Source organism: Marmota monax, unplaced genomic scaffold (genome assembly GCF_021218885.2).
Source record: "Marmota monax isolate L192 unplaced genomic scaffold, Marmota_monax_Labrador192_F-V1.1 WCK01_AAM20220418_F8-fsc00361, whole genome shotgun sequence".
Lineage (NCBI taxonomy): Eukaryota > Metazoa > Chordata > Mammalia > Rodentia > Sciuridae > Marmota > Marmota monax.
The window spans coordinates 194,864-216,185 of NW_026693580.1; the positions used below are offsets into that span (position 1 = coordinate 194,864).

Consider the following 21,322-nt stretch of genomic DNA (forward strand, 5'->3'; position numbering starts at 1 on the left):
CTTTTTTTTTTTAAGGTTGAATTGTATTCCTGTATGTGTATGTGTATTTCATCTTCTTTATTCATTCAGTTGTCAGTGGACACTTAAGATTGTTCCATATCTAAGTTGTTGTGAATAATTCTTTAGTGAACATGGGAATGCAGAGATCTCTTTAACTTACTGATTTCTTTTACTTTGGTTGTGTACCCAGAAGTGGAATTGCTGAATCATATATTACTTATATTTTTATTTTTTTTGAGGAGCTTTTATTCTGTTTTTCATAATGGGTATACCAATTTACAGTCCCATCAGCAGTATAATCTTGCCAACATTTCCTTTTTTTTTTTTTTTTGTCATTTTTAAAAACATTTTTTTAGTTGTAGTTGGACACAGTATCTTTACTTATTTTTATGTAGTACTGAGGATCAAACCCACTCTGTTGCTCTACCACTGAGCTATGGCTACACCCCCCGCCTTTTGTCATTTAAATTTGTCTCTTTTTGTACCACTGAGTTACATCTCCAGTCTTTCTTTTTTGTTATATAGGGTCGGTCTGAGTTGAAAAGGCTGAGTTCAAATTTGTCATCCTCTTGCCTCAGCCTCTCAAGTATCTGGCATAACAGCTGTGCACTAATGACTTTTTGATATTAGCCATCCTAATAGGTGTGAGTTGGCATCTCCTGGTAGTTCTGATTTGCATTTTCCTGATGACGAATGATGTTGAACACTTCTTTACCTATCTGTTGCCCATTCATGTCTCCCTTAGAAAAACATCTTTTTGGGTCCTTTGTACATTTTGTTATTTATTTTTTGTTTGTTTTATATTGCTGTTAGGGTGTGAGTTTCTTATATATTTCGGATATTAACACCTTATTGATATTGTGCTTTACAAATATTTTCTCCCTTTCGCAAACCTTAATATGCTTAATATAACTCAACTATGGGTCTGATATAGAGTTAGATTTTTGTGATTCTAGTAAATATCTGAAAAAGACTGATGATCAGAGTATTTTGTATTTTAACAAGATTCCCAGATAATTGGAATCCCAGATAATTTAATGTGTGCTTATTACAAACGTTATAAAAGTTATAAATTCCACATGCAGATATTAGACCATTTGCAAATTAATGAGTACAATCTTGATAGTAAAATGTTGTAAAAATCATGACTAACTTGTATGAAACTTGTAATTCTGATTTTATTTACCCTTATAACTCTATCAGTTGACAAAATTAAATAGTTTATACTAATTTAAAATGTAAAACTAGAATTTCCAGCAATTAGAAAAAAAAAAGATTTAAGAAATACCTAGCTGACCAGGTATAGGGGCACACGCCTATAATCCCAGTCACTCAGAAGCAGAGGTTGTAGGAATACTGGTTTGAAGCCAGTCTCCGCAACTTAGCTAGACCTTGTTTCAAAATAAAAAATAAAAAGAGCTGGGAATGTAGATCAGTAGTAAACAGCTCCTGGGTTTATCCCCAGTTACTCCCCACCCCCACAAAAAGGAACATCTAGCTGCAAGATACCTGAAACATACAGTGTCATCTACAGAAAAGGATAGATGGGTCAAAGTGGAGGGCTCTCAACAACCGTAGTTTCAGAGACTGAAGACCATTTTATGAGAAGCAAAATATTTCAATGACTCTTGCCATTGAACGCTTGTTATTAACACACATTAAATTCCACATGCAGATATTACACCAATTGCAAATTAATGATTAGAATCTTGACAGTGAAATGTTATAAAAATCATGACTAACTTGTATGGAACTTGTAATTCTGATCTTATTTAGCCTTTAAAACACTATCAGTTGGTAAAATTAAATAGTTTATACTAATTTAAAATGTAAAACTAGAATTTCCAGATTTAAACCCTCTCAGCCAGGTGTGGTGGCACATGCCTGTAATCCCAGCAGCTTGGAAGACTGAGACAGGAGGATACTGTTTTTCATTTGTTATTCAGCCCTTCATTTTCCCTAAATATTTCCAATATAAATTCTAAAAAATAAACCTGTCATATGCATATATATCTGTACATAAAAATTTGCTTATAGAAAAAAAAAAAAAAAAAAGCCGGGCACGGTTGTGCACACCTGTAATCCCAGCGGCCTAGCAGGCTGAGACTGGAGAATTTCGAGTTCAAAGCCAGCCTCAGCAAAAGCAAGGACTAAGCAACTCAGTGAGACCCTGTCTCTAAATAAAATACAAAACACAGGGCTGGGGATGTGACTCAGTGGCTGAGTGCCCCTGAGTTCAACCCCTGGTACCAAAACAAAACCCAAAAAAACCCCAAAAGATGTGACTATTTTAAAATGTTGAAGATCTGCAGAAATAAGCATATAATTTTTTTCTGCAATTTTTGTTTGCAGTGTGCATGCTTTTTTTGAAATTATTGTTAAAGGGGTATGTACGACATAATTACTTTTTAAATAATTGATTATACTAGTTTATAAATAGTTTTCTGTATATACCCAAATATATCTGTTCATATACAAATCTTCCTTCCCTAAAATTTTGATAATGTTATAAAGTAAGTCTCCTGAGATAAATTTTCTACCAATCCCTAGAGTCATAACTGGACATGTGCACTATGTCTCAATTCCTTGAGGAGTCAAGACAAACTCAGCCTGCACTGGATAGTGTATATCTCATCTAAATGTTAGTAGATAACCTGTTTTATGTAAGTGTATCATTTTTCAGAGTGCACTTGGCTGGCTCCAGCTTATAACTGTGCCTACCAGTTATGAGAATCTTTGGTCGTTCTTATGGGAAAGGTATAAGCACCTGTGTACGTAGAAGCGTGTGTCACCCACCCAGTAGACGATGTGCAGCACATTTATTTTGTGATAGTAAGTAAACCAAAGTTTATTTTAATTTGATTTTTTTTAGAATTATAATTAATTCTACAGTTCTTGTATATGTTGAACTGAAAGAGCTAGTCCAAAGATATTAGTCTTTGTCACAGTAATTACATTATATGAATATTTAGGTTTTGAGAATGTTTTATTATTCAATCTGGTGTCTTCTTTTTGACACCTAAACCAAACCACACATAATGGCTAGTATTGATTTTAATAATTAATATGTTGAATCAAAGTGTTTTAAAAAAATTTTATTATTTCTTTATCGTACTTTATTCAAGTCAAGCAAATGCATCTTACAAGTCTCTTCTCAGGAACTGAACCAAGTCCTGTTTGCACTCCTTTGAAATGACTGAGTAACTCCTCTCTTAGCAGGGAGGTCAGGTCAGTTTTCTAATTAATTTACCAAGTTATACTATGAATTTGGTAATTGGTAGTTATTCTTTCTACAAATGAGAAGACTGAGGGATAGCATGTGCTAGGTACTGTTCTAGGAGGCAGATAGTAAATTGAAGGACAATCTAGCCTGGTGAAATTGACAGTTTCTCCAGTTGCTCTAGGAATTGCTGTAGTCCTGATTTTATTATGCTGAGTATAGACATGAAGGAAATTTTGGAAAAGCACATCCTCATAATTGTTCAGCTCTCTATAACTTCAGTTTTCCTTTGCCTTTTCATATTCTTTCTAATACATGCTTTTGTCTTGCCTATTAAGGTTCAATTAATGTAAGGATAAACTGATAAATGACCTATCAATTTATCTACACATTCCGAGTAATTTAGCAATGGTAACTGTGCTTGTTTTTGCTTTTGTTCTGTTAGGATCTGAGCCCAGATGATAGTTTTATATAGTGTGTCCTGCACTGGGTGCCAGATGCAAGAAGAGAAGCCAGTAAATAGCTTGCTCTCCAGAGAGACCCCCACCTTTACTCTAGAAGGGAAGATGCCTTACAGCGGTGCTCTTTTAACCACACAGTAATTACGAGCTCCATAATTATACAGGTGTGTTTTCTATTCTCTCTGTAACTGGCCTCTTCTCAGATTTAAAGGAGAAACATTTCCTTTAACGAGGAGGAAAAACATGCTTATTTTTACAGTCAGATTTTGAAGTAAAGGAAGATTCCACTGGGATGAAAATAAGTCCACAGGGTACCTTTCATGTGGGATTTTCCAATTCCTGGGGACCTATACACTATTTCTTGATTATTTCATGAAATTGATCATATTCGTTTATTAATAGTTCTTAAGTCCTTGTATTCTTCTTTATATATAATTTTTAAAAATCTGTCAGTTTGGGTTGCTTGCATCAGTAGAGGGACATGTGGAAAAGTTAAGCTAGCTTAGACATTGCACTGAAAGCAGGTTTATTTTTTTAATACCATCAAATGTGCCTCCCTGCTTTGTTTTGTTTGTGCCTCCCCCCCTTTGTTTTGTTTTGTTTCCTTTTTGAGACCACCAGTGAAAGCAGATATTTTTCTAACTCTGAATATTTTCTCCTTCTTTCATGCTCTGGTAGAGTATACTTTGTAGAGGATCCACTTAATATGGAATGAGTATGGCTTTATATTGCAGTTTATCTTTTTGTTTTTCCCTAAATTGGAGCTTTGCTTTCTTATTTGTGTTGTTCTGTGCCTATGTCACACATGCAGTTAATTTTTAGCAAATCATTCATTATTATTCTGACTGGCTTTCTTGCCTTTTGTATAATTGGGGAGTGATCTTAACCTAGCCATGCTGACAGAGCTCAAGTGTAAGTGCCAGTACTTTTTCTCAGCTGCCCAATTCTCTGTTAAAAAAACAAAACAAAACAAACAAACCAAAAAAAAAAAAAAAAAAAACAAACGGAAGCGGGGATAAGTCAAGAAAGCAGACCATACTGAGTGAAGAAAAAGATGGACTACAGTTTCTTCATTTAATCTTGCAAATGACATAAGGAACACTTCCAGTAAAACTCCCTGTTTATATAACAAAGTCTTCCTTGTTATAGAAAGAAATCTAATGTTTAAAAAGCTCCACCAAGTTAATATTTAGTAGTAGCTGGATTAGTCAGTTGTTTGAGTCTTAAGCCAATGACTTTGTAACAATTTCCAGACAATATTAATAAGGTGAAAAAGTCGTAACATTTTTTGAGTTCACCGTGTGCTGATGTGTGTTATCTCATGTGACTTCCCAATAGCCTTCTGGCAAGTGTTTTCTCAGTATGTAAGTGAGGAAATTGATTTCCAGTGAGGTGGGTCCCTTTGGAATACTGGTTTAAAGAAAAATAAATATATTGAGAAGTGAATTCTAATGACTGATAATTGGACTATTGGATTTTTTAAATTTAACATTTTATTTGATTTTTTTTTTAACCTTTGAGTTTTCTTTTTGGAGGTTGCTTATGGATTACTCTTTGTTATCTTTGTTTTTCTTTTTAGTTATACATGAAAGTAGAGTATATTTTGACATTTTTATACAAACATGGAGTATATTTATTCTAATTAGGATCCCAGTCTTGTGGTTGTACATGATGTGGATTCACTGTGAAGTATTCATATATGAACAGAAGAAAGTTAAGTCAGATTCATGCCACTGTCCCTCCTATTACTATCCCCTTCCATAGATTATTAATGATTTATAGTAATACTTTAGAGAAGTTTAGAAAGGTCATAGTCTAGAAATACCCATCTTAATTATATTTGCAATGCAGTTTTAATCTAGAATCCTATTAAAATGTGATAAATGTCAACAAAAAAAGATTTGATGCCTTTTATTTTTAGAGAGAGAAAGAGAGAGAATTTTTTAATATTTATTTTCTAAATTTCCGTGGACACAACATCTTTATTTTATTTTTTATGTGGTGCCGAGGATCGAACCCAGCGCCCTGCTCACTCCAGGCGAGCACGCTATCGCTTGAGCCACATCCCCAGCCCCAATTTGATGCCTTTTTAATTTTCATTTTGTTTCTTTAAAAAGTGTTCATATTAAGTTAGAAAATAGCCAGGATTTTTTGTTTCAAAAAAAAATCATAATTACTAAGAGTTGTAGCATTAAGTATTTTATAATAAACTTAATTGTTCCAGCAGCTTTCAGAAACCCCAATGTTTGTGAGTATGACTTTCGGTGGGGATACACATGGTCCCTCATAGCCCAGGTCCTGGAACAGACAGGCTTTACGTTTTCAAAGTCAAAAAATAGAAATTTAAAGTTCGGCATACAGTGGAATGTGAGCTTGCTTAAACTGTGGTTGCCTCCTGCTGGTGTGTGAACTTTAAGAATACCATTGCTGATTGTCTAAGCTCTAAAGAGCATAATGGGAAATTATTCCAGAGCAATTCAGTGTTTTGCCAAAAAAGAGAAATGAAAAGGGGGAATATTTACTCAATTTTAGAACCAGGAAGTATTGAAAGAGCCGTTGGAGATGGCCTGTCTTAGCCTGCCTCTCCACCAGGATCTGGAAATAGCCTTCTTGTGCAGAGGAAAACCCAATGAGTTCTTGTAAACATGGAAGACTTATAACTCAATGCTATTATTCAATTATTTTTAAATTCTATTTCAAAAATATTTTAAATATGTGGAATGAACTTCAGAATGTCCGTGTTTACATAAATGAGATTAGAAAACTTTTGTTACAGTAACATCCCTCAATCCTTTGAAATCTTGGTTGTATATCAGAGAAGATGATAGCTTCAAGTCCTTGTCCATTGTAAATACTGAGAAGAGGGTCATAGCAGCTCTGGTGCTGGCCCTCCAGGGCTGCCTGCTCCCAGCTTCTGAACTTTCTTCCCCAGTGCCTGTGTGTGGTGCCTCAGAAGTCTTTAAAGAGAGTTCTGCAAAGAGACATCCCACTCATCTCAAAGGGTTCTCTGGCATAAACAGTTCTGTCCACTAAAGTTCTAGAATGTATTTCCTTAAACTATAATTCCTATGTGTACCATGCACACCCCACATGTGAAGTTGCCTGGTAAGAAGTTAAAGAAATTAAATGACTTCTGCAAGATTGATCATATGACATTTAACTGTCAAGAAAAAAGAGGAATGAAATTGTAACACAAAAAAATGCAACTTTAAAGGAACGGGATCAAGTTCGTCATAAGGTGTTACACATCTTGTAATTTCCAACTGAAAGGGAGGAAGAATGGTTCAGAGTGGGGAAGAGGCACAAGGCTGTGCCACCAGCCATCGAGCACACATCCACACTCACTGCATCCACTTCCAACCCTGTGCACTCACCTTGAGGGAATGATGAGGTAAGAATCAGCCTTGGCATCCAGCCCTGGGATCTCAGGCAGTGGGAGCATCTGTACCATGGTTTAAGTGAGGCCATGGTCATCAAGCACAGTCAGGTGACAAGGAGTCTGCAAATCATTGCTCTTTGCCAGTAACAACTCTCTCCCCAATTCTGAATAGTCTTTCCACAGTATCAAATAGAGAGCTTAAGTTTGATTCTGTAACTCTGCTTACTTGGCATTGTTATGATCTGAAATTCATTAATATCTATACAGTTCCCTGAAAAACAAGAATCGGAATCCTCTGAGCTCTAGCAACCTCTTGTCCTTTTTGTTCCCCCAGCTGCTATTATCTTTGATGTAAAAGTTCTTGGAGTTTTGATTTTGACTGATGAAATATTTAGTTATTATTTCTTTTTTCTCTTTTTCTTTCCTTCAATGCCCTGCCCTCCATTATCCAGTTTTAAAGTATACATTTCTTGAATTCTTTAATTTCTGTTATTTCCTGTATCTCACTAGCTCCTTCTGGATACCCTTCTCTTCTTGCTCAGGGACTTGCTCAGAGAGTTCTTGCAGGGATAGTGTTTGTGTTAGCTATTATAAATGACTATTAATGAAATCTCCCAAGTTTCTTTTACATTTATTATTTTTCTATCAGGCATCAGCTGTCTATTTAGTGGGCAACCTGGCCAAGTCTGGCTTCTTTCCAGCGTGCCTGCAACACACCCATCACTGTCTAGCTACCAACCCTTTAAAAATTATGGGGCTTATATGTTCTACATGGCTGCTATATTTCTTTATTCATAATTTACTTGAAACTCAGTTAAATTAGTTTGAAAATTATTCTAGTAAATAGCTTTTTTAAAAAAGACTTATATTTTAAAGCAGTTTTAGGTTCATAGATAAACTGAGAAGAAGATGCAGACCTTTCCCCTAGCCCCACAAAAACACAGCCTCCCCAGCTATAAACGCCCTCCACCAGAGAAATCCATCTCTCAGAACTGGTGAACCTACATGATTGGTCATTGCCACCTGGCCGTGATTATCTTATGTTAAGTCATAAGATGGTGATAATTTATATAAGGGTTTGCTCTTGCTGTTATACATCTATAGGTTTGTTCAAGTGAATAATGACGTGTATCCACAATGACAATATCATGGAAAATGCCTTGATTTGCCCTAAAATCCTCAGTGTTATGCCCATTCATCCTCCTCCTGGGTAGCCCCTGGTCCTTATTTTGTTTTTAGTACTTTTTTGCTGTGTTCACAATGCCACGAGGTTGAAATCATACAGTAGAGGGCCTTTCCAGGTTACTTCTTCAACTCAGGAGTATGCATTTAAGGCAGGGTCCATGTGTTCTCCAGGCTTGATACTTCGTTTTTGTTGTTTTTGCTAGTGCTGAATAGCACTCTGTCATCCAGATACACTGCAGTTCACGAGTCTGCTCACCACTGAAGGACTTCTTGTAGCGTCCAAGCTCTGGCAGTGATGGACTTTTAAATGCACCAGCTGAGCCCATCCACCCAGGCTGAGATCCCTCAGAGTTGCAGCAGCATAGAGAAAGCAGAACCAGTGGTACTATGTAACGTGATTTTAAAATAAAGGTGAAAATAAGAGAGCAGAGGGAGAGTTATGGGGTTCATAAAGAAAGTGTAAAAATAGTTAGGACCAGTTGGATTTACTGAGCTTGAAAAAATGCTGTTGTTAAAACTGAAAACAAAAGGGCTGTACTCCCAGCAACCAGGAGGCTGAGGCAGGAGGTTGCAGGTTCAAGGCCAGCCTCAGCAACTGAGCAGGCCCTAAGCAAGTCAGTGAGACCCTGTCTCAAAATAAAGAATAATCTTAAAAAGTGCTGGCCTCATGAAATACTCTGTCTATAGCTCAGTGGTAAAGTGCCCCTGGGTTCAATCCCCAGGACCCAAAAAGAAAAGATGAAGTGTAAGTAGATTATAGAAAGGAAGAAAAAGAGTATAGATAGGAATAAGTCTACATTTATACTTATTATATTCATATATTGGAACATCAAAACCAAAGGGAAAAATCTGAAAACTTTCAGATGGGAAAAACGGATTTATAGAGGAACATGAACAAACCAATGGATAAACACATGGGATGCACGAGGAATCTTCAGAATGGTGATGGAAATAATTTTGAATCTAAGTTAGTTTATTCAATAAAGATAAATTCAAGTATTTTCTGGTATACAAGATCTCAGAATGTGCATTGCTAACATTTATTGAATACTATGTTATTGAATATTATGCCACATACTCTCCTTAATCTTTTACATTTGATTGTTTAATCTTCACCATAGTGACCACTTGTGTCTTACTATCAAAGTAACGTTCCACATTTTCTTCCTGCTTGAATTTTTTTTTGGAGGCAGGTACTGGGGATTGAACTCAGGGCACTTTACCACTGAGCCACACCTCAACCCTTTTTATTTTTTATTTTGAGGCAGGGTCTTTCTAAGTTGTCTAGGCCTCACTCAGTTGCTGAGGCTGGTCTTATCTTGAGATCCTCCTGCCTCAGCCTCCTGAGCCACTGGGATTACAGGTGTGTGCCACGGCGCCTAGATCCTCCTGCTTATTCTATCATTCAGATTCCTGTTAGCTCTGTCATTCAGATTCCTGAGCAGTTGAGCCATATCTGGGCTTCCTCAATTCAGTAGAAACTTGAGTGGCCTAAAATGTCCACTATGGCCCACCTGTATGTCTGGCTTATCTGGAACGTTTGTGTGGAGCTCTCATACGCGGCCTGTCTACAGCGTTGACTTCACAGGTCCTAAGATGGTGTTCAAGCCCTGAAGAACAAAAGCTCAGATCTCTGAATACCCTCTTTTGAAGTCACACCATTTCACCTTCCCCATTTTTTTTGTTCAGTGTTTTAGACAGAGTATTTCATGAGGCCAGACTAGATTGTGTCAAAGGAGAAACCAACTCAAGTCCAAATTTTTTACCCCTTTTAACCCACCACAGGTAGTGTGACAGCTTCCTATAAGTGCTATCCCTCTATCACACTTGTGATCACATGAGCCTGTTTCCTTTATACCTTGTCTGTGACAGCTTTTTAAAGGTTGACTGATAGTGGTGTGCGGTTTTGGCCCTGGGAAGATAGAAAGAGGAGAGGAGAGGGCAGATTGAATGTGCTTGTTCATAGTCTGATTGGGTCTGACTGTTTCTTCAGTCTCCGCATTGAAGTAAAATGCAGAGGGGGGTGAGGTAGAGAAAAATTTGAGGAATTTTTTCCTAATAGTTCCAAGAAGGCAAAAGTTTATGTTTAGAGACAGAGACAAGGTCATATTACTTATAAAGTCATTTAACATGTTTATTTTCTATTTACATCTGTTTCTGTTAAGTTTTATTATGGAAATAACTGTTATCTTCCCCCCTTTTTAAGTCAGATGGAACAATAGGCTGAAAGAAAATACAAGTCTTTTACTTTCCTCTCATTCTCAGTTCATACTCTCCAAGATAAACCACTGTTAACTCTTTTAGGGTTTTCTTTCTGACCTTTATATCGCTAAAATACTGTGTTCATAGACTTATCTTTTTGAAAAAAGAACCAAATAAATACCTAGATTTCTAGAACACAAAAACTGAAATGAAATATTCATCGAATAGCCTTAACAGCAGGTTAGACACTGCCAGAGAGGGGTCAGTAGACATATAGACCTATTAGCAAATGAACCTCTTCACACTGAAGCACAGAAAAACAGGAAAAAGAAAACCAATAGAAATGGGAAGCCGTGTATACAAAAGTATAAATAAACAGAGAATCTAGAGCCTCAGGGACCTTGGGACAGTAATAGAGGTGACTTAACAGAGATGAAATTGGATTCCTGATGTGAGGTGGGAAGAAGATCAGAGAATACATTTAACAATATAATGACCCAGGTTTGCTCAGATTTGATTAAAAAAGAAAGTATCAACAGATAACAGTAGCTGCAAGAATAAACAAAAACAAAGAAAATCAATAAGAGAAACATTTTAAAGCCATGCCAGGACACACTCTAAACTAGAAAGAAAAGGGGAAAAAAATGTTAGATGCAGGGGAACAAAGGTGAACTTTTCATTAACTTCTTGGCAGAAACAGCATAAGACAGACAATCAAATGCTGCTGTCTTTGAAGTAATGAAAGAGAAAACTATCAATACGGAATTCTCTCTCCAGCAAAAATATCCTTCAAATATGAAAGTACAGTGGAGCCATTTTTAGGCAAACTAAAGTAGAGAGAATTTGTTACTGGCACACTTAGATTACAGAACAAGAAATTTTTGAGGGATGATGATACTAGATGGAAGCTTGCAAGGAATGGACAGTGTTAGATATTATCTAAATATAAAAAGCTTTTTTCTCATTTCGGTGAAGGATGATTTATAGTTTAATGGAAAAACTGAAAATAGTAAATTATAAAGCTCTATAATATTTATCAAAGTGAAATGAAATATACCACAGTGGGAGAGAGAGGAGAATGGAGAGATTCTCTTTTGAGGCCCTTGTGAAACACACTGCAAAACACACTGGCAAGCCAGCAGCTCGAAGCGGGCAGGCAGTGCCTGTGGCTCCCAGAACAGGTGCCCTTACTCCAGAGCTGGCGCTGCCTTTCATAGGCCACCAAAACCAGATGGTGGTTGTTCATGCTAAGATTTTGCAAGTAAAACTCTCTCATTAAAGTGTTAAAAATTAAAAATAAGAACTTGGTTTCTTTGGACCTTAAATTCCAATCATAGCAACAGCATAAGGTTATAAGACAGACCAGAGAAAAATCTATAAAGCAAAAAAACCAAAGAAACAACAACAAAAACCCCATAGGGCATGTGCTTGAAATATATATTTGCTTTTTTAAAAATTTTTTTAAATATTTATTTATTTAGTTAGTTAGTTTTCTTAGGTGGACACAATATCTTTATTTTTATGTGGTGCTGAGGATCGAACCCAGTGCCTCACGCATGCCAGATGAGCACGCTACCACTTGAGCCACATCCCCAACCCTATATTTTCTATTGTTAAAGAATTTAAGGGTTCAAAGCAAATTACTTCAGAGACCTTGATAAAGGTGACCAGGAAGTGCAACAGGTGCTTTTGGCTAACAGGGAAATCGAATCCCTTGCCGACATTTTTCTCTCCCATTTCATCCTGCCTGTGTCCCCTGCCTGTTCTTCCCATTAATAACCTTTCCCCTCCTGCCACTTTGGTGATATTGAGGATGGAACCTAGGAACTCTCATGCTAGGCAAGCACTCTACCACAGCCACACCCCACCCTTTCTATTTTGTTTTGAGTCAGGTCTTGCTGAGTTGCAGAAGCCAACCTTGAACTATATACTCTTCTGCCTCAGCCCCACAGGTAGCTGGGATTATAAGTAGTGTGCCACTATACCCAGCTGCTTATAAACTATAGTGAGATTTTGTTGTAAGCAAAGGTTATTTGGGGTACCAAAAAGAAATTATCTTCATATATAATTCTTCTCAAAGGAAGAAAAAAATACTTTATTATTTTTTTTTGTAAAAATTCTTTTTTTTTCTTATTTTTTTTTGCATCAGTGTATTTTTTTATTGGTTGTCCAAAACATTACAAAGCTCTTGACATATCATATTTCATACATTAGATTCAAGTGGGTTATGAACTCCCATTTTTACCCCAAATACAGATTGCAGAATCACATCGGTTACACATCCACATTTTTACATAATGCCATATTAGTGACTGTTGTATTCTACTACCTTTCCTATCCTCTACTATCCCCCCTCCCCTCCCATCTTCTCTCTCTCTACCCCATCTACTGTAATTCATTTCTCGCCTTGTTTTTTTTCCCATTCCCCTCACAACCTCTTATATGTAATTTTGTATAGCAATGAGGGTCTCCTTCCATTTCCATGCAATTTCCCTTTTCTCTACCTTTCCCTCCCACCTCATGTCTCTGTTTAATGTTAATCTTTTCCTCCTGCTCTTCCTCCCTGCTCTGTTCTTAGTTGCTCTCCTCTGATAGAAGAAAAAGTTGGCTCCGATCTACATATTGTGGGGTCGGGCTCCAAATTCCTTAATAGGACACCCATAGCACAAGAGTTAATAACAAGAATCAACAAATGGGACTTACGTAAACTAAAAAGTTTTTTCTCAGCAAGAGAAACAATAAGAGAGGTAAATAGGGAGCCTACATCCTGGGAACATATTTTTACTCCTCACACTTCAGATAGAGCCCTAATATCCAGAGTATACAAAGAACTCAAAAAATTAGACAATAAGATAACAAATAACCCAATCAACAAATGGGCCAACGACCTGAACAGACACTTCTCAGAGGAGGCCATACAATCAATCAACAAGTACATGAAAAAATGCTCACCATCTCTAGCAGTCAGAGAAATGCAAATCAAAACCACCCTAAGATACCATCTCACTCCAGTAAGATTGGCAGCCATTATGAAGTCAAACAACAACAAGTGCTGGCGAGGATGTGGGGAAAAGGGTACACTTGTACATTGCTGGTGGGACTGCAGATTTGTGTGGCCAATTTGGAAAGCAATATGGAGATTCCTGGGAAAGCTGGGAATGGAACCAAAAAAATACTTTAATACCCAGAAATTTACCATTGTATTACTGGTGTCCCAACCTTGGCATATGTGTAAGTTAAACTCATTCATGTAGTTTCAAAGAACTAACACCCAGGATGTGGGTAGTTTTTAAATTAGACCTCTCAGTTGTTTATTGACCTTTATTATTTATTTATTTATTTATATGCGGTGCTGAGAATTGAACCCAGTGCCTCACACATCCTAGGCAAGCACTCTACCACTGAGCCCCAACCCCAGCCCCTCATTTCTGTTTTGAACAGGAAAATGGAACTGAATCTTAAAGATACAAGAATAGTTTGAACAAGGGTAGACCACGGCAGCCACAATGTTAGAAGGTGATTCTGGGATCCTACTAGTTGCATAATCCATAAAGCATGTGTCCTCTGATTGATGGCCTCCTGACTAATGAAAGAATCAAAACTCATAGAGCAGAGGTTGTTGGTTGGCTTCTAGACCCCCAGGAAGAACAGAGGATTTTGACTTTTAACCCTTAATTATACAGTATTTTAGTTTTTGTTTGTATTTTTTAGTATTGATAAAATGAAATGAAGCACCATCTGAATTTTAAGTGGATATGTTACTGTCAAAAGGTGAAGAACTATTATGAGAGGGGTTGTTTTGTTTTGTTTGTTTTGTACTGAAGTTTGAAACCAGTGGTGCTCTACCACTGAGCTGCATCTTCAGCCCATTTTATTTTGAGAAGGGTCTCACTAAATTGCTTAGGACCTCCCTAAGTTTTTGAGGCTGGTCTTGAACTTCCAATTCTCCTGTGTTAGTTTCCTGAGTCACTGGGATTACTGGCAAGGGCCACCTCACCTGTCATGAGAGGGTTGTTTTGTTTTTAAAGATGAAGGACAGGTAAATTGTTAAAAGAAAGAATAGAGAAATTAGTATGGGCCTTCTTTCTAATAGAAAGCTCTTTCTGATGCATAACTTAGATCAGTAAATCTGTTTCCTACAGGCTGCTTTTCAGAATAGGTTTTCCTCAAAGGAAGAATTCTAATTCCTGCTCTATGTAGCAAAGTATCACTTAATGACTTCTTAATTAGTTAACATAAAACAATTCTTTGGCCACAATTTGGCTTTAAACATCACAAAATATGTGGTCTTTCCTAAAAACACAACTTTCTGTATCATTAAGTGAAAGTGAGTATTTCATCCTTTATGAAAAGTATTTATTTATGATCTTCCTTTATGAAAGATCAAAGCCCATTCATCTTAAATAATGAAATTTGTTGTTGTTGGAAGATTCCTTGCCATTGTATAGTCACAGAAATTGGATACTGAAAAGGGCCTTGGTATCTCAGTCCATAGCAGTGGGAGTGGCTGGGTGAAGGGGGATTATCATGACAGCCTCCTGTGTCCCCGACATACACAGCCCCACCATAGGCTTAACAAGTAGATCTGGAAGCTTCACACACACACACACACACACACACACACCACATCTTCTCATGCCTTCCCCTCACTGTGGTATCACCAGGGTAGTGGGCAACTGTGGTGTGCCAAAGCGTAGAACACATCAAAGTCACTGACATCTGACTCCTCGTTTTACTTGTGGCTGTCCCAGCTCTAAGAAGATAAATTGACTTGTCCAAAACCACTTTGGAAAGGGAAAATAATAAACCTGCATCTCAGATCAAGTTATTCTCTATTTCTTTGGGACATTTTAAAGTTTGGGGCTCCGCTTGGAATTAATTTGACTATGTATTTACAATGAAAGGTTGATCTGAGGAATTTCAGAGGAAAGCTGTGTGGTTAGGTACATGTGGTAGGGAAAGGATACGTAGTTTGGATCCTGATGCTGTTGTCTATAAACTTAGTATAAAAATCTTAGTTTCCTGAAGGATCTATTAATTTACTTACAGGCATAACAATGATAGAGATGAATGCAATGTCTTTTTTTCCATTTTTCATTTCTCTTCTGCAAGTTCACAGTGTTGTAATACCTATTATGTAGTGGCTTCCCAAAGAAGTTTGTGTCAAGAGGCAGAGTCCACAGGTGGTATGGAACCATGCTTATTGTTGCATCATGTCAGTGAAAGAAAATATAAAAGGAACATTTGAGCACATAAGTCTCTCCTGAAGAGAGCTTTACTTGCTGCAACCTGTCTGCAGAAGTCAGAGGAAGGAAGTCAGCAAGAATAGGACAGCATGCCAGACGGCAGGTGCCAGAATGTCTCATCACCTTAGCTCAAGAGGAAGCCAGCTTCTGTAACTCAAAACAAGCTTCAGATTCAGCTGCTAGAATACAAGGGTGTCCTTAGAGTCCACTTACCTATCAAAAAAGTGAGCTTAAACTAAATATTAATAATGAAAATCACAAGGACAAATGCTAAAAGAGACCTTAGAAGTCATGTCCACCCCGTTTATTTTCAGATGAGGTTAACATGGATTCTTAACACTCTGATTCCTAGTCCAGTGTTCTGTCCAGTACTCTGTGTTAGGAAGAAAAAAATGTGAGCCAATTACTTTCAAAGTGCAGGTAAATCATGCCCCATTGGAAGTATTGGATCTCTGTTATTTGATGGAAGCTACAAAGTGGTTCTGAGAAACTAGTTCTGAAGGATATACAGATGACTTATTAAAGTTTTCTTTTGTAAATTTTGACAGATTTTTAATCTGACATTCTGATGTTATTGGAAGCTGCCAGGTATGTTACTCTTGAGGTCAAAGTTCTGTCTCTAATTGAGTTTTGTTAAAGAAGCAACTGTGGGGGGCGGTGGTGTTTTGGACACCTAGGAGCCAGGTCAAACGGACATCATGTATGTCATGGTCGAGATCGCTAATTGTGAAGTATGCCATCACTTCACGGATGCTAAGAATGAAAATGCAGCTGATTAACTACCATATGCACTGATCTCAGGACTTTGTCTTCTGTGTCAGAAGACGGGGAATGGGCTCCTTGGGGAATGGGCTCCTTAGGATTTCCGGAATGTGGCAGTTAAGTTAGCAATTGAAGTGGAAGAGCAAGTTTCAGTACCTGGAGACTCTCCTAGAGTTCAGCAGAGACATGAAATGATTGAATGCCAGTCTAAAGCATCTGAACCTTATTGTTTTTAGGCAACCGTGAGCTTCCGGAATTAGATTACCGAAGTATGCAATGTTTTTAGAAGATGAAGCTAACGAATTTTTAAGTAATTATATTGTGCTAAAAATCTTCTCTCTTTTTCCCCCCCTCATCAAGTATTCTGTTTGCAGGGACAGTAGTGGTGTATGATTTTCTCTCCCTGCCCTTCTTTCCTTTTCTTCTCCCATCTCTTTTCCTTTCCATCCTCTCCCTTTCAATCCTTCATTTCTTTCTCTACTTTGAGAAAATTCAAGTTTTACACCTGATAGTAAAGAAACCAGTAGTTATTTACATGAGATTTTTACCCACCTTAACCAGAAGACTCAGTGCTTGCTAAAACACCACATTCTAAATTAGGTTACATCCTTTAAAAAAAAAATAAAAAAGGTGATTCACCTGGGTGGAGTGCAGACCTGCCCAGAACCATCAGTTTTACTGAAGGCAAAATAGAGACACACCTCTTCCTGAAGCCCTGGGCCAGCTTCTGACATTATCATCTGCATCAGCTCATTCCTACTGCTAATCACCTGTTGCTACTAAAGCCTAGCGCCCTCTATGAGCTCCAGGCTGGTCTTGGATGGCCTCCCTGCAGTGTCTGCTTGGTTGTTTCTCCTTCCACTTCCATCAAATCTCCCTGAATGACTTACTTTCTTTTTTTTTTTTTGCATATGGATTTCCAGTTTTCCTAGCACCATTTTTTGAAGAGGCTATCTTTTCTCCAACATATGTTTTTGGCACCTTTGTCTAGTATGAGATAACTGTATTTACTTGTGTTTGTCTCTGTGTCCTCTATTCTTTACCATTGGTCTACATGTCTGTTTTGGTGCCAGTACCATGCTGTATTTTTTTACTGTAGCTCTGTGGCATTTAGTTTAAAGTCTGGTATTGTGATTTCTCCTGCTTCACTCTTCTTGCTCAGAATTGCTTTGGCTAATCTGGGTCTCTTATTCTTCCAAATGAATTTCATGATTTCTTTTTCTATGAGGAATGTCATTGTGATTTTGATTGGAATTGCATTAAATCTGTATAATGCTTTTGGAAATATGGTCATTTTGACAATATTAATTCTGCTTATCCAAGAGCATGGGAGATCTTTTCATCTTCTAAGGTCCTCTTCAATTTCTTCCTTTAGTGTTTTGTAGTTTTCATTGTAGAGGTTTTTCACCTCTTTTGTTAGGTTGATTCCTGACTTTTTTGTTGTTGTTGTTGTTATTGTTGTGTCTCTCACCCTGCACAAAACTCAACTCAAAGTGGATCAAGGACTTAGGAATTAGGCCAGAGACTATAGGGAAAAAAAGCAGGCCTAAATCTACATCATGTCAGCTTCAGACCTGACTTCCTTAACAAGACTCCTAAAGGGCAAGAAGTAAAATTAAGAATCAATAAATGGGATAGATTCAAACTAAAAAAGCTTCTTCTTAGCAAAAGAAACAATTAATGAGGTGAAGAGAGAGCCTACAAAATGGGAGCAAATTTTTACCATACGTATATCAGATAGAGCACTAATCTCCAGGAAACATAAAGAGCTCAGAAAACTTAACACCATGAAAAATAAATAACCCAGTCAATAAATGGGCTAAGGAAATGAGCAAATACTTCACAGAAGAAGATATACAATCGATCAACAAATTTATAAAACAGATTTTCAACATCTCTAACAATTAGGGAAATGCAAATCAAAATTACTCTTAAGATTTCATCTCACTCTAGTCAAAACGACAATTATCAAAAAATCAAGCAACAATAAGTGCTGGGGAGGATGTGAGAATAAAGGTACACTGATTCATTGCTGGTGGGATTGCAAATTGGTGCAACCACTTTGGAAAGCAGTGTGGATATTTTTCAGAAAACTTGGAATGGAACCACCATTTGACCCAACTATCCCACTCCTCAGTCTATACCCAAAGGATTAAAATCAGCACATTACAGTGATGTAGCTACCTCTATGTTTATAGCAGCTCTATTGACAATAGCTAAACTGTGGGAACAGCCTAGATGCCTTTCAATAGAAAAATGGGTAAAGAAACTGGTGTGTATACACAAAGGAATACTACTCTGCCTTAAGAATGAAATTATGGCATTTACAGGTAAGTGGATAGAAGTAGAGAATATCATGCTAATCGAAGTAAGCCAATCCCCCAAACCAAAGGCCAAATGTTTTCTCTGTTAAGTGGATGCTGATCCATAATGGGCAGGGGCCAAGGGAAGTCAGGAGGAACTTTGGAATGAGCAGAGGGGAGGGAAGGAGGGAGAGCAGAGCTGGAATGATATGGACATGATTACCCCTATGTATGTGTATGAAGCACGAATGGTATAACTCTATACCATGTACTCTGCCAGAGAAATGGAAAGTTGTGCTCCATTTGTGTAAAAAATATAAATAAAAATTATTTTAAAAAATAAAAAAAAATAATCCATACACATACTACAAAAAAAAAAAATCTCTGTGAACAAGAAACTGCCTTCCTGTTTTTCTGCTTGCTAAATTCATGTTCATTTTTTAAAAATCAGATCTTCTGAATGTCTCCAACAGACATTTGGGCTTCTCTGAATAAAGCAGATACCTCTTTTTTTTTTTTTCTTTTAAATACTTCAATTCTCTCATTGCACATCCCTGAGGGCTTGGATCATAACTTTTCAGATTCATATCCCAACCGCTTAGTACAGAGCTTGGCATGTAACAGATAACCATTAAATACTTCTGATTGACTAATGAGATGATGGAGATTTATTCCATTTATCTAGAAGGATAGACTGCTTCCAGTAGGGCTGATTAAGAGATAATCATTCTACTCAGTCTTGGGGAAGGGGTATTTTAGGAAACTGGACATTCCATATGGCAGTGACACCCTAGGCTAGGGATACAGACATGAGAGCAAGACCTGCACTGGTAGAGTGGTGTGCAGTCCAAATTCCTGGCTCAGATTTTATGACATCAGTGGCTGATAAAACTGGCAAGTAAGTGCAGAATTAGGTAGGTAGCAGAGAAGGAGAATTTCCCAATTGACAAAATACTAAATTTCCCAATTGACAAAATACTATCATGAGATTTTATGAAAATCAATCAGTGCTCAAACTGAATGAGTTGAGGCAGAAACTGTTGACTAGGGATGAAGGTTATACGTAATTCTTTAGGAGGGGATTTTTAAGTAAGAAGCTAAGTAGATTAAACAAAGGACATATATGAGTGACAGTGTGATGTATGAAGTCTCTTCATACCTGGATGCTAGTCGATTTACGTGCCATCACAGTATTTTAAGAGGAACTCTAGCAAGCATGGTAAACAGAGAGTAAAGTGGTCAGGATTTAAGTAGGAAGGAAAGATAAGGGTCTGCCAGCTGTAGATTCCTGACTGTTAGGAAGGAGTAAAAGACTCGGAAGGAGGGTGGCTCAGCAGCGACAGTTATTGGGAAGGCTGTCGCCTAGAACAGACAGCAGCGTTCTGCTGCTGCTTCATAGAGGCTGTCCAGAAGAGTGTGAGCAGGTCAGGAAGGGTTAGGAAACAGGGCCACACAAGAAGAATCCATGATTTGGAGAATTTGATTGATGATAAAGGAGATATCTGGTCTTCAGATACATGCAGGGTCTGCCACATAGGAGGGAGACTTGAAGTAGGTTCAGTTCACTCCATACATCAGAACCATTTTTCACTTAGAGAGGCAACGTTTCCCTTTGACATGAAGCGTTTAGTATAAATTTCAGCAGGGCATGTCAGAAGTATTCTAGAAAGTATATGTTGGAAGGGAATGTTGACAGTGATAAATGTTTTCAAAAACCCAAATTATTAGTGTCTGTATTACTATCCCCATGGTAAATAAAGAATTGGCTGAGGTATAGCTTGGTGATAGAACTTAGGAAGGCTCTGGGTTAATTCCAAGCAGCATCAAAAAAATAAAAAGAATTAATGGGCCCGGTAATAGTAAAAATATTTATTTTATAAATATTTTTATAAATATTTCAGAATTTGTGGTTCTCAGAAAATATAGACATATCAGAACATGTAAGTACTCATGTGTAAATCATAAAGTCTCTTTCTAAAAATGAGTACCAAATAATGAGAGATTTTTATTTATAAGGAGTCACCCTGGCCTGGCATAAAGAACATTTAGTTGACCACGAGGCATGACTGAATTGAAGCAGTTCTGCCACTTTCTATCTGTTTCAACCTTTGGCGTATTATTTGGCTTCTCTGGGTCACAGCTTAATCATGTATAAAACAGGGGTATAAATGCTGTGTCCAGATTAATACTAATGTCTGTACATCACACAGAAAACAAACCTACTTCGTACGCTATTTTAAAGGGAGAGCTGCCCTTTCCCAGTGCAGACCCCCTGAGACTCATGAGCCTCACAGACTCCCTCTATTATGCAGCCTTCAAAAGAAAACTTGTAAGTCTTTGTAAACGAAGACAGGACAGAGGCTCAAATTTCTTTAATACAAAAAGTAAAAAGTGTAAGTCACTACTGTCTAGGCACACGTATTAGAATTACTCCTGACTGAACTTCATCTAATAATCATAAAGCTCTACATGTTTTAGGAGGGTGCAGTGGTCAGAGGCAAGGTTTGAAATGTGCCACTTGAACCTCGTTGTTTCCCTTGAATCAGAGTACCTCAGTCTTGTGT

At 37.4% G+C, this 21,322-nt stretch overlaps 1 protein-coding gene across 4 annotated transcripts in view; it reads left to right on the plus strand.

Moving 5' to 3' along the window:
• The window catches only part of Afg2a (AFG2 AAA ATPase homolog A), a 262,839-nt gene that overhangs the window by 128,053 nt on the left and 113,464 nt on the right, over nucleotides 1-21,322 (plus strand). The window contains exon 15 of one of the 4 annotated variants that reach the window (XM_046459277.2): nucleotides 2,684-2,829. The exons of the other annotated variants lie outside the window; for them this stretch is intronic. Within the exon in view, the coding sequence (XP_046315233.1) occupies nucleotides 2,684-2,779 (96 nt within the window). The 3' untranslated portion in view covers nucleotides 2,780-2,829. Of the gene's footprint in view, nucleotides 1-2,683; nucleotides 2,830-21,322 lie in introns of those variants that run through there. 4 annotated transcript variants of the gene reach the window in all.